Source organism: Desmodus rotundus, chromosome 7 (genome assembly GCF_022682495.2).
Source record: "Desmodus rotundus isolate HL8 chromosome 7, HLdesRot8A.1, whole genome shotgun sequence".
Classification (NCBI taxonomy): Eukaryota; Metazoa; Chordata; class Mammalia; order Chiroptera; family Phyllostomidae; genus Desmodus; species Desmodus rotundus.
In genome coordinates this window covers 22,266,426-22,281,252 of record NC_071393.1, presented here as the reverse complement: position 1 = coordinate 22,281,252, position 14,827 = coordinate 22,266,426, and the positions used below count along the sequence as shown (strand labels likewise).

The window sequence follows — 14,827 nt, the reverse complement described above, 5'->3', positions numbered from 1 at the left end:
GGCTCTTCTGCCCCAAGCCATCTCTTCTTTGGTTTCTTCGTTAAAGGTGATGGAGTCCCTCCAGCTTCACTGCCCTGTCCCCTACCCTTCTACCCTCCTGCAGTGACAGCATCCTCTTGCATGGTGTCCACACCTCTGCCTCAGCCCAGACCATCCTGAGGCCACAACAAATTCAATCCTGTCAGACGGCTCTGCAGGTGTCCTGCAGGCACTCAGCTCAGCTGCCCCGAGCAGTACCACCTGTCCCTCACAGCTCCGTCCTCACCTCTGTGAAAGCAGGACATCCATCCAGTTGTTTAACAGAGACTAGAGCCTTACTCGCCCGTTTCCCGGGGCACGGTAGCCTCTCAGACGGGCGTGCTTCTTACCGAGCCGTGCAGGCCTATGCCGGCCACAGCAGCCGCCTCCTGTCCGGCGCCTGCTCGGACCCCACAGCCTGTTGTCCACAGGGCAGGCCTGGTGCTTATTCTAAAAGGAAACCCGATCACGTTGCTTCCCTATTGCAAACCCATCAGCAGCCCCCACCCACAGAAGGAAATCCAAGCCCCACAGCACCGCCCTGAAGTACCTCTTCTTTCACGCCATGGCCTGCTGGGACAAATCATGATCTCACCAGACCCTCGAACCTTGCTAATTCTTGGTCACTGGCCTTTGCATACAGTTTTCCATCAGTCAGCCTGGAATCACCCCTTCCCCACTCTCTGCCCCACTTCCCCCTGCACACTCCCTTTGTTAAGCTGCTTATCCTCTAGGTTTGCCTGCTAGTGCATCACTAATATGCAGCCCTGGGCCTGGCCAACAGCTGCAGCTGAATGGATACTGAAGAGGAATGAACACATTCCTCCCTCTACAGCCACACCCCTGCCGGAAGTGGGGAAAAGGAGGCACTAGCTTGCCAACAAGGATTTAAGATTGTTCCTGGGAGGAGGAGGAGGAGGCTGTGCTCCTGCCAGCCCGGTGGGTACTTCAGAAGGAACTGCCATGGGGAGAAGAGAGGAAGGGACAGGAAACTGGCAGGATGGAACTAATCGCATTTATTGACTGGTAATAAATTCGGGCAAGGATGCGCCAGAATGCTCCCTGCCTGGGCTCTGCGACAAGGGGCAGAGGTGATCTTTCTGGGTTGGCTCTGCGCCACGGAGCTCAGGGCCACCGAGGTGCTCTGACCTGATGGACTACCTCGGCAGGTAGCATCGGCCTGGGCCAGGGATCAGTCCTGGGGTCCTGCCCCACTGTTCTCCATCAGCCTGGGCCTCAGGTGTGGGACCTCAGAGCCTGCAGTCTGCCCACCTGCCCAGCCACATGGCGACAGAATTGCCTGGGCACCAGCAGGAGGGTGCAGGAGACCTCAGCCTCCCTCGTTGTGACTGTGGCCAGGATCTGAGCCAGGAGATGACACGGGGGAAAAGGTAGCCAGTGAAGAGCTTACAGGCTCAGAAGATGTTGTGCTCTTGGACCTTCTCTCCCAAGTAGAAGCGGCTGAAGAGGAAGGGGCTCAGGTTGATGGTCTGGAAGTGGCCCTCTAGCACCATCTCAGCCACCGCCCGCCCCACAGCGGGCGCCTGCTGGAGCCCATGGCCACTGAAGCCCGTGGCAAAGTACATGTTGACGACCAGTGGGTGGGGGCCCACCACACCGTTCTGGTCAAAGGTGTTGTAGTCGTAGTAGCCAGCCCAAGCACTCCGGACCTGCAGGGACACAGGATGCTGGGGTTCTCGGGAAGGCTGCTGGTACTCCCCGCCCTCTCTCCTGGTCAGGCATCAGCACCCTCTGCCACTGCTGGGTGGGGGGTTGATGGGATGGGCCCATAGACCACACAGTCCTTAGCGGTTGTGAGGCAGGCCTGCAGAGGCTGAGGACAGGCTTTCCGAGGGGACCGAGGTCTCCAGTGTCATCTGTCTCCTTCCTTCTAGTTACCTTCAGACTCTTGAAAGCTGGTATCCTCCAGGCCAAACGGGGCCACACCTTGTTCTGGAAGAAATCGTGGTCCACTTCCAGGTTCTCTGGGTCTGGTTCCTCCTCCTGGGGTGAGAGGTGGGGACAAGGTTTATATTACCTGGGGCACAAGGACAGAGCCAGATCTCACAGAACCCTTTAAACGGCCCCTCCGGAAGGTAGGGGACAGGGACAAGAGAGTCCAATTCAAACCTGAAGGGGCTGCATTGCTAATAGCAGCACAGGGCCCTCCCCAAAGCCCTGCCTCTTTAACGACTATCGGCCTGTCTCCTTCCCAGCACCCACGACCCCACTTCGCTTACCTCAGTGGGGCTACAGCCACCCAAGTAGTTGTTGCCTAATCCGTCCCGGCGGAAGTAGGCTCCACTGGTGTCTGCAACGAGGGGAGACTCCAGGCCTGGTCCCTGGGGGCAGTGCCACAGGTACACATACCTGCCGCAACCCTGGGGTTAGGGTGTGACGGGAACGGCAACTCTTCCCTCCTCCCGCTGGACGACCTTTTCTGTTGCGTCTTTCCTCCTCTAGCCAACCTCCTCAGCCGCCCCAGGGGAGGTCACCTTTTCCTGGGCTCCACAGGCAGCTTGGTGCCCTGTAGGGTGCCAGGCGGCCCCTTCCCAATACCAGCCAGCTCTGCTATCTGCCCAGACCAGGCCCCGGCCGCATTGATCACTATGGCGCACTCCACAGGCTGGTACTCCACACTGTGGTCCATCTTCACCTGCGGGCACCAGAGGAGGAGGGGAGGGAGGGCCTGGCCCGCACACTGGCCACCGGGAGAGGCAGGTTCCTACCTAAGACTTCGTTTACCCACACTGGCAGTGGGTAGAAGAAGATCAAATGACAGTCATTAACTTCCTCGTCCCTCTGCTTCAGTAAGGAAGATGCTCGGGCTGGGGACTTACATGAACTTCATGGATCCTTTTCAGGGTCATCTTTTCCCCACTCGTGGTCTCCATGTGGCTAGAGGAGGAGACAAAACCTGCAGGAAAAGGACAATTAAACGAGCCCTTGAGGCCCTGAGGAGGAAGGAGATGGGAATTCCATCAGTCTCCCTCCGAAGGAAAGGAGGCTGGGAGGCCGGGAGCTTCCCACAGGCACTGACGCCAACAGAGAGGGTCACAGGCGCGCACTTGGCCCCACTCAGGACTGAGGGCGCTGAAATCTTCAAGCAGGTCATGTGAGTCAGGAGGAGGCCAAGCCAGGGGCTGGGGTCGGGATGCCCAGGGCCAGCCCGCAGGGGAGAAGCCCTCTCCCCACCAACCCTTGCTGGGCCTGTGAGTGAGGATAAGACACAGTCCCGGCTGCGCCTTGCATGGCCAAGGATATGAGTTGGGGGGATGGGGCCTCGGACTCACGTGTCACCTCTCCGTGGCAGAAATGGACCCCCATGGCCTGCACCTTTCGCCGGAGCCCCTGGAGCAGACACCAGGGGTCAAACCAACCTTCACCCTCCAACCCTGTGGGGGACAAAAGAGGACTCATGAAGAGGGACTAGAACCCTCTTCTCCTGTTGTATTTCCCGCACCCCCAACTCTTTTTGGGCTCACAAGCTGGGGAAGGTCAAGCTGACCGAGTACACTGGGTCACATCTGGCAGAAGAACAGACAGCTGGCCCTGCCTGGGCAGGCCCTGCTGGCCAGGAGGGGAGCGTCTGTCCTTCGCTTGGCTGCAGGGTACTGAGAGTTTGCACCTGGGGTACCCGCAACCCCAACCCCCGTGCATGCAGGCCTCACCGTAAGACGCCAAGGCTACTCCTTCTGTGTTTATCCAGGGAAACTTGTTCCGCAGCTGCTCAGGAGACATCAGACACACTTTGGCTCCTTCCTGCCTGAAAGAAACACGGGTGTGTGTGTGTGTGCGCATACGCTAGAGAGGGGGAGTGTGCAGAGAGGGAGCAGTATGGACCCAGCTCACAAGAGTGGACTCTACCCCTTTTATGCCCCTTCTCTGCCCCAAACTCCCCAGTTTTCTCTCCACTGAACGGGTGGAGGATGAGCCTCCCGGGCAGTTTGTCATCTGATCCCTTCTTCCTTTCCAACAGCCTACTGTCCCTCTGGCTGCACTAAAGTCCTCGCCATCCCCTAGGATGGTTCTCGCCAAACCCTGAGAAACTAGGCCTAACTGTTCACAGTGTCCTTTCACTCTGTCCCCCACTCTGCCTGGGGCAGCCTTCCTGCCCACCTCCCGGAGGAATCGCGTCCACCAGCACCGCCACCGGCCCTAGAGTTCCGCTGTCCAAAGGCAGCCACATAGGTGCTGAAAGACCACGCTCGCGAGCCAGACCGCCTGGTCGCAATCGCAGCGCCACCACTTACTAGCTCTTTGTGCCTCGATTTCCCCCCATGTAAACAGGGAGTCCCGGTGATACAGGAGCTAACATCTGTAAGCCGTCAGGACAGGGCCCAACGTCACTGGTGAGACAGGGAGAAGCTGCTGAAGATGCCCGCTGGTGGCTGACCGAGACCACCACTGAGGGCGGGGCTGCCACTTCCGGTGTGCAGCCGGGGTGCACGAGCCCACTCATCTGCATACTTTTTTGTGTCGCTGCTTCTGGGCTTGAGCCGCAAGTTGAGTGATGGCAATAGGGACTGTGTGGCCTGGAAAGCTTAGAACACTGACTGACTGGCTCTCCCGGGAACTGCCTGCGTGTTCCTGGGCCCCTCCCTGGGAATTCTGATTTATTAGGTACGGGTGTGTCCTCGTCGTCTGGACATTTAGGATGCTCCGCGGCAGCACTTGGCCCGGACCTGTACCACAGCCCTCAGCACCGGGGCCTGAAGTCCTGCGCACTCCAGGCACCCACCTCTGCACTTTTACATTGTTCTCCATGATCGCAGCGCCCTCTTCCGACGCCAGGATAAGATAACCTGAGGGGTTGAACTGGAGGTCCAGGGGAGGGTCATCGACTACAGCCAGGTTATCCTACCGGCAAAAAAGAGAGCCTTAGGGAAGCTGATTGAAAGGAGGGATGGGGGTGGGGACTGGCTGGTGTGCCTCAGTGGGTTGAGTGCTGGCCTGCGAACCCAAGGGCTGAGGGTTCAATTCCTAGTCGGGGCACATGCTTGGGTTGTGGGCCAGGTCCCCAGTTGGGGATGTATGAGAGGCAACTGACTGATGTATCTGTCACACACTGATGTTTCTCTTTCTCTAAAAATAATAAAAATCTTGGAAGTAAGGGAGGGAGGTGGGTTTGGCTGAGGGGGGGGATTAGTGTGGGGTAAACAGAGACAACTGTAATTGAACATTAAAATAATTTTAAAAAATATAAATCATTTTAAAAATGATGAAGGAGGGACGGAGAGCATTCTTGGCTTCTTTACCTTCGACTCTCAGGGATCAGGGCCCTAACCCCAAGGGGAGCCCTCCTCCAGGCACCGCCACTGGAAAAAAATGGGGGGGGGGTGGCTTCACTTCTGACTTGCTGACTTGCCTGTTCCTGTTCCATTCTCCCTAGCTAGCTGGGCTGCTCCTCTCTCTGAGGTCAAAAAGGGGTCACCACACCAACCCCCAAATCTCATTGCACGTACGTTGATGTTCCGCAGAAAGTCGACTGAAAAGAGGGAGAGCTGGATGTTCTCGGGCAGGGAGAACTGCTGGCGGATCCCGCCCACGGAAAGCCCAGTGGAGGCCTGGGAATACTGTGGGAAGACAGGGGAAGTCGAGGTGCACCAGTGAGTCCCCTGCAGCACGGCAGCAGAATGCTGTCACAGAAGTGGCAGGTCACACACCTAAAGCTAAAGGGGAGTCCAGGTTTGTAATCGAAGAGGAGCTGACGGGGAAAAAGCCATGCGTAAGTCATCCTGCAGCCCAGGGAGGACAACCGTTATTAAAGTCCTCATAAGCAGATGAGCGGAGCAGAGAGCCAGTCATCAAGAACGGGCCAGGCAGTCGAACAAATGGTAATGGCCTGGAAGTCCAAGGGCAGGGGGTTAACATATAATCTACTAATTGGATGATAAAGGGATATGGCCAAAGTAGCAAGGTTCCTGGCTGGCTGGCAGCAGTAACAGGAACAGATCAGGGCAAAATTTCAGAAATAGTGAAACCTAAAAGGGGGCTGTTTGTATCAATTATAACTTGAATGCAGGCTCTCTTGGCCAGACCTGTGACATCTCAAAAGATCCAACATGGTAAAATTCCCTTTCAAAGGCAAAAACTGTATTGCCGAGGTCCCGAGTTTAAGGAAGGAAGAACCTGGGGCTACTCCTCGGTAAGGTACAAAGCACAGTCCTTGCCCTTTGGACCTCCAAATATCAAGGCCTTTTCTCCCATCCCCTTGTCCCTAGAGTCCTCAGTGACACCCAAGTCCCAGCCTGGCTCATGACTCTGTCCTACCCCAGACCTCACCGTGTGGTCCCGCTCCACCACCAGCACCCGGATGGCGCCTCGTCGCTTCTCCAGCCTCTTCAGCCAATAGGCCACGGACAAGCCGAGCACCCCACCCCCCACAATCACCACATCTGACTGTTCAGGGGGCAGGTGGCTGGTGTCATACAGAGGGTTCCAGGCCCCTCCGGGAAGAACTGACTGAATCTTCTTCTTAATGTCGGACACCTTTCCAGCCCAGTCTGTGGGACACAGTCACGGTCAGAGGGTCATATATTTCCTTCGCGGGCGGTAGGGGGTTAAGGGGTGCGCACAGGAAAAGGTGGGCTAAATTTCACCGAGGTGGCAGTCCCCACTGTCATCCCCTCTCATAAGGTCACTTGCACCAGCAGTGTTCCGCAGCTTTGCTACATTGCCTGCATGCTATTAATCTCTCCTTTTCATGCACCGTGCCCAGCACAAGATTCAACTCCCTAAAATTAACACTCTATACTTTGTCTCTAGGACAGGCGACTTAAGCGTATTTATCTCCTGTGCAGACCTATCTCTCTTGTGAGCCCCGTGGACTTTTATGGAGATGGCTTTGGCCAGCTCCTTGCATGAGTGTAACGCAGTATTCTCAACTGCATTACTGCGCTGTCACCTGCACTTGGATGTCCCAGGCTCCTGGACCAAGAGGTCCCAGCACACTCCGCGCTGCAGCAACCTCTGAAGCATGGTACCTCTGAGTGGCCCCTTATCCTAGATATCTGCCACCACCAGCAAACTCACATTCATGTCCTATATATTATCAAGTTCTGATGACTTTGCCTCCTAACGATCTCCCCAATCTGTCCCCCTTTTCTATCTCTGTACCACCGTCCTAGACCAGATGGCCACAATCTCTCACTTAGACTAACACAAAAGCCTCCTAACTGTTCCCACCAATTCTCCTCTTACCATCACCCCCAAATTCATTTCCACATCGTAGCTTGAATGATCTTTTCTAAACGTTAATTTAGTCACACTCCCTTGCTTAAAACCTTCCAAAGGCTTTCATTACTCTAAGGATAAAAGTCCAAAATGCATAAACATGGTCCGTGAGACACGACCTGGCTCCAATTCACCTTGTCCTCCCCCACCCACTCCAGCCCCAGCCCCTTTACTTCCTTGATGGCACCGTTTGTTTTCCCTCCCATCACAGGCAATCTACACGGGTGTTCTCTCTGCTTGGAAACTCTGGGTCCACTTCTTTGCCCAGGGAACTCTGCCCCCTTTAGACATCAGCTCCATTATTTCCTTAGGGAAACCTTTTCTGACCACCCCCACTGGACTGTGTCAGATTCTCCCATCACATTCACTCACAGGCCTGTGATCCTCTTTTGCAGCATGAAACACACTTGCGACTTTGGATCCGTTGATTTGGGATAGCTTCATACTGCACTGTGTCTACCTTCACCACAGAATCTCCAGCCTCGCAGACTACCTGGCACTTGCGAGGCGCTCAACAAATATCCTGAATAAACGAATCCTTTGTCATTAACACCTAGCTCACAAATGTCCAAGTCTTCTCATTGTTTCCAAGATCAAGGGCAGCAACATTAGAATCTTTCTCTGATCTGCGCTTCCCTACTGTCCACACACTTCACACGACCGCTCAAACTGTGCAGATGGCTTTGGCTAGTTCCTTGCACAAGAAAAATGCTTTTTTCTTCCTAACCTTTGCTCAGGTTTCCAGAACCTGAAATACACACCTTCCCGGAGCCGGTATACATCCTTCAAATCTGATCTCTGTTGCCACATATGGATACTTCTACGACGCTACTAGCTTGGGACCTAGCCTAGTCTTGAACTGCTCTAGAATGTCTTCCCTCCCCAGCTCCAATGCAGGCACCTCCAGGGCATACACTGAACCATCCACCTTCTCTTCGCTCCTTCACGGCCACGACTGTAAGCACCGCATGCTGCACGCGAGCAGGACTCAACCTACATTCGTGCACCTAACGAATCAGCCTCGTCTCTTACGCTGATGGTAAGCGGACGTACAGAGACACCTAGGATTTGGCACCTGAGAAAGGCAACCTTGGCGTCCATACACCTGTCCAGGCTTTACAAGCTCCAGCGGACAACCTTACCCCCTTCTCCCAGCTGACCCAGTGTCTGCCCAGCGCGGCCGGGGTCCCAAGTCCTGAAGGTCACATAGCTGGAGACTGGGGGTACCCCAGAACCATGATACCCTCCGGTGTCCTCAACTTTACCCAGAGTCGAGCCTCCTCTGAACGCGCTTAGGCCCCGGCCCAAGTGGCCTCGGCCTGCACACAGCCGCACTGCTCCCCGAAACATGGCCTTTCCGAGCGCGCTCTTTCTGGGCACGACCCTTTAAACCTGGCACTGCCCGCGGCCGTCACTGCTCCGCGCCTCCCGGCGTGCGGAGAGCGCACCATTGGCCAGCGGCACCTCGGGGCCCCGCCTCTGCACGCTATAGGCTGTCCGTCTCCCCGTGATCTCCCTAGAGCCCCGCCTAGACCCGACCCAGCCCGCCATTGGCCAGCCTGCTGTCTACGTCGGTGCAGAGCGCCCTCAGGCGGAGGAAGGTGGGGAACCCGTGGTTCTGAGCGGAAGTACCGCTGAGCCAGTTTCCGGGGCCGCTAGTGTGACGTGTCCCGCGTTTGGCGCAGCAGGAAGTCGGGCGATCGCGGCCTCAGTTCCCGGCGCCGGCCGGGCTCCTTTCCCGCTGCCGCCATGCTCGACTTCTTCACCATTTTCTCGAAGGGCGGGCTCGTGCTCTGGTGCTTCCAGGGCGTGAGCGACTCCTGCACCGGGCCCGTTAACGCGTTGATTCGTTCTGTGCTGCTGCAGGTACCGCCCCCTCGGGGTCAGAACTGCGGGCTCGTCCCCCCCATCCGATCCGTAGTCCCCCTCGATAGACCCCGCGCCTCGCTCCCACCCAGTCCGCCCGGAGAACTGGCCGCTCGCGGGTATCCAGCAACTTTCTCCCGCCCCCTTCAGACCGTCCAGCAACTTTGCGCCCCCCCCCCTCCACTTTCTGGGACTCTAGCCGGAGTGGGCGCTTTTTTAGACTTTTAAGGTCGTTCGCTCCTGGCAGCTTGGTTTTCTGTTGTGTTTCTAAGGATGTGTGAAATAATGGGTGGGAAGACGCCTTTTTAAATTGTGAGTACTGTACAGCTGCTGGCAGACCTGACTGTTTGTATGACGCCTTTCCTTCCGGCTCCCATATATGTTGCCACTCTCATCTCTTGCCCCAACCCCCAGCTTGTTATCTCCTTTTCTCCCTGGCGGAATGCTAGAGAGCAATTCCCAGCATCCACCAGTCCTGGAACAGGTTTGACTGGGGGAATATCTGGTTCTTTCCCAAAGGTAATCGTTGAGGGGTCCAAGACTGGGTTTTCTGGGGAATAGTCGGAACTCTGAGACATACTGTCTTTCCAGGAAAGGGGAGGCAACAACTCCTTCACCCATGAAGCGCTCACACTCAAGTATAAACTGGACAACCAGTTTGAGCTGGTGTTTGTGGTAAGTGGGGGTATTTTAGAGGGACAAGTGTATCCTCAACATAGTCCTGATTAGTAAGAAAACCCTGATTAGCAGAAGAAAGTGATATATGACGAAGTAATTGAGAAGGCAAGGAGGGTGTGGGTAAAGAGAAGAAACTCGGGGGCCCAGTCAGAGAGCTTGGCTACCCCTCAGGTCAGGGACACCTGCCAGATGGCTTAGCCAATCTGGAGGCCTGGCTTGAGTTGGCGTCCCTCTCTTCTGGAATGGCATGTAAGCAGATCCGTTGGATCGGTTTCTCCCCCCCAAACAGGTTGGTTTTCAGAAGATCCTAACACTGACGTACGTGGACAAGTTGATAGATGACGTGCACCGGCTGTTTCGGGACAAGTACCGCACAGAGATCCAACAGCAGAGTGCCTTGAGTCTACTGAACGGCACTTTCGATTTCCAAAATGACTTTCTGCAGCTCCTTCGGTGAGGCCTCCCCTCTCCAAAATCAGTTGCCATGGCTTGATGAGGTGCCTCCCTTCCTAAGGCTATTTATCGAAAGTAAACTGTTTATTGAAAGATGCTTCTAAATTTGCCGCCCAGTTCAAAATTACCCTCTTGGTGTGAGGGTCCTTCCTCTGGACTTTAACTATTCTCTTTCTCTCTAGTGAAGCAGAGGAGAGCAGTAAGGTCCGGGTTCCAACTACCATGAAGAAATACGAAGATTCTGAAAAAGCAAAGAAACCTGTAAGATCCATGATTGAGACACGGGGTGAAAAGCCCAAGGAGAAAGCCAAGAATAAAAAAAACAAGGGGGCCAAGAAGGAAGGTTAGTTTGAGCTCCTCGGACATACAGGCCGTGAAGGGATAATGTGGTGCTAAGTGGTGAAGTGCTTCCCTGTCCTGCTCTGTCATTGCCTGTCTCCCTCACTCAAACGCCCACCACCCTCGCTACCCTCCCCAGTCCTCGTGGGCCCCGAGATGTTTGCGTAGTGTCCTCTTTAAGGATTTTGGAAGATATTTTCCCCATTGTCTATTTTGTTGGAATCTGGCCCTTTTTCTCCTAACAGGTTCTGATGTTCCTTTGGCTACCAGCAAGACAGCCTCTGCAGAGAAGTCAGTGGGGGCTGAGAATGGGGTAGAACTTTCCAAAGAAGAGCTGATACGGAGGAAGCGAGAGGAGTTCATCCAGAAACATGGGAAGGGTATGGAGAAGTCCGGGTGAGCGTTCTGACCTTTGCCGTGATCTGGCCCTGTCGGGGGCAAGGGCGTTCTTGTCTGCACTTCTCGGGTGAATGTTCCTCTCCTGCTTCTCCACCGTGACCTTCTGTGCTGTAACCCTTTCAGCAAGTCCTCGAAGTCAGATGCGCCAAAGGAGAAGGGCAAGAAAGCACCTCGGGTGTGGGCCCTGGGTGGCTGTGTTAACAAGGAAGACCTTGATTATAGTGCTCCTACCACCAATGGAGCCCCAGAGGTTGTCCCGCCTGAGGACATCAATTTGGTAAGAGTCAACGGGGGTCAGGGTGAAGGTCACCGTTAAAAAGAACCGGGGAGGAAGTAGAGAGGAGGAGGGCAGTACCTCTGATTTCTTGGAGGGGACAGAGCAATTAAATCCTGGGTTTTTTCCCCCTCCCTCAGAACCATTAGTTTGCCTGATCCTGTCTCCTTCCTTCCCCCGCACCCTGCAGATTCGAGGGACTGGGCCTGGCAGGCAGCTTCAGGACCTGGACTGCAGCAGCTCAGATGATGAGGGGGCCGCTCAAAACCCTTCCAAACCTAGGTAGGAAATCGCAGGTGTGGGGGTGACGCGTGTGGCTCCAGAGTGGGTGAGACCTGACTCCGCCCACTCTCCCGTGCCTGCAGTGCTACCAAGGGGACTCTGGGAGGCATGTTTGGGATGCTGAAGGGCCTCGTGGGCTCCAAGAGCTTGAGTCGGGAAGACATGGAGTCTGTGCTGGACAAGATGCGCGATCATCTCATCGGTGAGTTCTGAGGAACGGGTGGGCTCCTGTCGGCCGGGGGTGGGTGGGGAGCAGAACAAACTAGTTTCTCAGCTGCACCACACGGGTTGTTGACTGTTGACGTGGCGCTCACACCACACCCGCTGTCCTCTCCTCAGCGAAGAACGTAGCAGCAGACATTGCAGTCCAGCTCTGTGAGTCTGTGGCCAACAAGCTGGAAGGGAAGGTGATGGGGACGTTCAGCAGTGAGTATCACCCCAAAGCAGAATGCGAATGCGCGGGGGGGGGGGGGGGGGGGGGGGGGGGGGCGTGATGTGCACCAGGAGTTCGGGTGCATCAACCACACTTTCGCCAAATCCCCGAAGCTCTAAACTGCTACTAAGTTAATGCTTGTAAAGTATTTACTAGGACAGCCTCAGATGCGGGGTGGATTCCTGGGGCCAGGGCCTGGTCATGTGAGTGCCCAGATTCGAGTTTCCTTAGCGCAGAAAGCTGGTGGGCGCTCGTGGAGTACACTCTTTGGGGTTCATGGCTGCGCCTCCTCCCCCTTGCAGCGGTGACTTCCACAGTAAAGCAGGCCCTCCAAGAGTCCCTGGTGCAGATTCTGCAGCCACAGCGTCGTGTCGACATGCTCCGGGACATCATGGATGCCCAGCGTCATCAGCGCCCTTACGTTGTCACCTTCTGTGGCGTTAATGGAGTGGGGAAGTCTACGAACCTTGCCAAGGTCAGCGCAGTTCCCCACCTGTCCGGCATTTCTTCATGTCTTAGCAGCTCTAGTTCTGGGTGACAGTTTCCTTTGCTTCTCTTGCAGATTTCTTTCTGGCTGTTAGAGAATGGCTTCAGTGTCCTCATTGCTGCCTGTGACACGTTTCGTGCCGGGGCTGTGGAGCAGCTGCGCACCCACACCCGACGTCTGAGTGCCCTGCACCCCCCCGAGAGTCACGGTGGTCGCACCATGGTGCACTTGTTTGAGAAGGGCTATGGCAAGGATGCTGCCGGCATCGCCATGGAAGCTATTGCGTTTGGTACAGTGCACGCCACGTGTGGGAAGCTGGTCAGGGCCCCTTTCCTCCTTGGGTTCCCTTAAAGTGTGCTGAGCATCAGGGTTACCCTACTGCCCACAGGCTGCTGGGTAGCAAGTCGGGATTAGTGACTTGCTGCGCTCTGCTTTGCGAGATGGGTGTGGTTGCAAGCAGAGCTGCTATATCCCCCCAGAAGAAACCTCTATTTGGTCACCTTAGTTGCTATCCTTTTCCTGATTGTGCCTGGAGAGCCAGGCATAGAATAGAGTTTTCTTCTCCCGCTGCCTTGGAATCATACCCAGAGCCCAAGAAAGGAAACTTAGACTTTTAACATTGTCAGGCCAGGACTTTTTGAGAAAGCTGGGAATCTGTGGCAGCCCAGGAGTTTTGAGTTCACCGTTTTTCTCTCTAGCACGCAATCAAGGCTTTGATGTGGTGCTGGTGGACACAGCCGGTCGCATGCAAGACAATGCCCCTCTGATGACCGCCCTGGCCAAGCTCATTACCGTCAACACGCCTGACTTGGTGCTGTTTGTGGGGGAGGCCTTAGTTGGCAACGAGGCCGTGGATCAGCTGGTGAGGGCTACGGCATGGTCCTTCCCCACCTCAGCTTTGGCCAGTTAGGTGCTCTTTACTTACATCCCACTTCTTTCCAGGTCAAGTTCAACAGAGCCTTGGCTGACCATTCCATGTCTCAAACACCTCGGCTCATTGATGGCATTGTCCTTACCAAATTTGATACCATTGATGACAAGGTAAATGCAAGCATCACTGGGAGGGCAGGGAGTGGCCGTCCTCCACAAGGGAGCTGAGGCTGCGTTCACTACAGAGCTCCCTGTTACTGGGGAGTGAACTGAAGGTCCTTGAGTTGAATGGGCACCCCTTTTTCCACGTCAGGTGGGAGCTGCTATTTCTATGACCTACATCACAAGCAAACCCATCGTGTTTGTGGGCACCGGCCAGACCTACTGTGACCTACGTAGTCTCAACGCCAAGGCTGTGGTGGCTGCTCTCATGAAGGCTTGACGTACTCTTGCCTAATACCAAATCACCGCTTCCCCCCAAAGTCCCTGTTCCTGTATCAAGAACATGCTTTAGAGCGTGAGCAACTTGTCTCCAGTGTAGTGCAAAGGCAGAGTGCGGGGAGCCCCTGGACTATGCAGCTCCTCCTCGCCCCACCCCTGTCCAGTCCAGCCTCCGCCTGTAAGGAGGGCCCAATCATGTTACAATCACTGCTCACCCCCTACCCCCACAGGGCCCCACCCTCCCTCCCCCGGCATCCCCGTCACTCTGCCTGCAGACTTGGTCTCATTACAGCCTTGACCAGTGGTCAGAAGACCCAGCATCAGAACTTCGCTCATTAGTGTGGGCATAGGGACATCTGAGCATAGTAAGCATACTGTGGCAATGTATGGCCTGATCTTAATTGCTGCTACATTCTGATGACCTCATCCTCATCATTTCTGCAAAGCATCAGCTAGGCCAGAAAGATTGGTTACAAATGAGAGAAAAACTAGTCCCTCCTTCCCTCAGAGAAGGGGAGCTGAGCTGAGGTGTTGCATTGGGCTTCTCAGCCCTCCTGCTCTTCCCCACGCCCAGAACCTGGATGTAAGCTTTGCATGTTCCCCTTCTGGGAGAAAACCACCTGTCAGAACGGTATCGAGTTGTTCCCTCCCGAGACATCACTCTTGAGGGACCCCGGCTTTGCGGCCTCCGCCCTACAGTGCCTGGTAGACAAGTGCTACACTGAAGAATACAAACCTCTTGAGACCTGTCCCGTAGCTTGGTATTACAGGCGTGCTATTAGTGCAATAAGGGGAAGGCTACCTGCCCAGAGAAGAGCATAATTTATATATCAGAAAATAAATTTCATAAATAAACTGCCTTTTAGCTTTGGAGTTACTTTTCACAGAACTCAAAACTGAAGTCCCATGTCACGTGAACGGGTCAGTGGTAAGAAGGGAGGCAGCAGGGGCCAATAGTGCTCTGCGGGCTCCAGTCCACTGGCTTCCCCTGAGGACGAGCACCATCCCCCAGCCCCCAGGCGAAGGAACAGACCTCTTAAAAGTGGAGTTA

General features: G+C 55.2%; 2 protein-coding genes across 4 annotated transcripts; one reads left to right on the top strand and one right to left on the bottom strand.

Annotated features, from left to right (window-relative positions):
* Nucleotides 1-1,019: 1,019 nt before the first annotated feature.
* FOXRED1 (FAD dependent oxidoreductase domain containing 1) lies at nucleotides 1,020-8,677 on the bottom strand. 3 transcript variants are annotated; one of them, XM_024557305.3, is made up of 11 exons: nucleotides 8,520-8,677; nucleotides 6,304-6,524; nucleotides 5,484-5,594; nucleotides 4,760-4,878; nucleotides 3,690-3,784; nucleotides 3,312-3,413; nucleotides 2,859-2,935; nucleotides 2,514-2,674; nucleotides 2,259-2,388; nucleotides 1,918-2,022; nucleotides 1,020-1,688 (listed from the first exon to the last, which is right to left on the bottom strand). In XM_024557305.3, the coding sequence occupies exons 1-11, from the start codon at nucleotides 8,602-8,604 to the stop codon at nucleotides 1,434-1,436; spliced, it is 1,461 nt and encodes a 486-aa protein (XP_024413073.2). In that variant the 5' UTR covers nucleotides 8,605-8,677; the 3' UTR covers nucleotides 1,020-1,433. The 3 variants fall into 3 exon arrangements, with proteins under 3 accessions (XP_024413073.2, XP_071078013.1, XP_071078014.1); XM_071221912.1 differs by lacking the exon at nucleotides 6,304-6,524 and having other exon boundaries at nucleotides 8,520-8,651; XM_071221913.1 differs by lacking the exons at nucleotides 5,484-5,594; nucleotides 6,304-6,524; nucleotides 8,520-8,677 and having other exon boundaries at nucleotides 3,690-3,780.
* A 222-nt stretch (nucleotides 8,678-8,899) lies between these two features.
* Nucleotides 8,900-14,631, top strand: SRPRA (SRP receptor subunit alpha). Its single transcript, XM_024557137.3, has 14 exons — nucleotides 8,900-9,120; nucleotides 9,712-9,795; nucleotides 10,088-10,251; nucleotides 10,434-10,594; nucleotides 10,836-10,986; nucleotides 11,113-11,266; nucleotides 11,454-11,545; nucleotides 11,629-11,747; nucleotides 11,885-11,971; nucleotides 12,281-12,453; nucleotides 12,541-12,754; nucleotides 13,164-13,327; nucleotides 13,408-13,506; nucleotides 13,649-14,631. Exons 1-14 carry the CDS (start codon nucleotides 9,004-9,006, stop codon nucleotides 13,775-13,777), a joined length of 1,908 nt encoding a protein of 635 aa, XP_024412905.1. The 5' UTR covers nucleotides 8,900-9,003; the 3' UTR covers nucleotides 13,778-14,631.
* The last annotated feature ends 196 nt before the right edge of the window (nucleotides 14,632-14,827 follow it).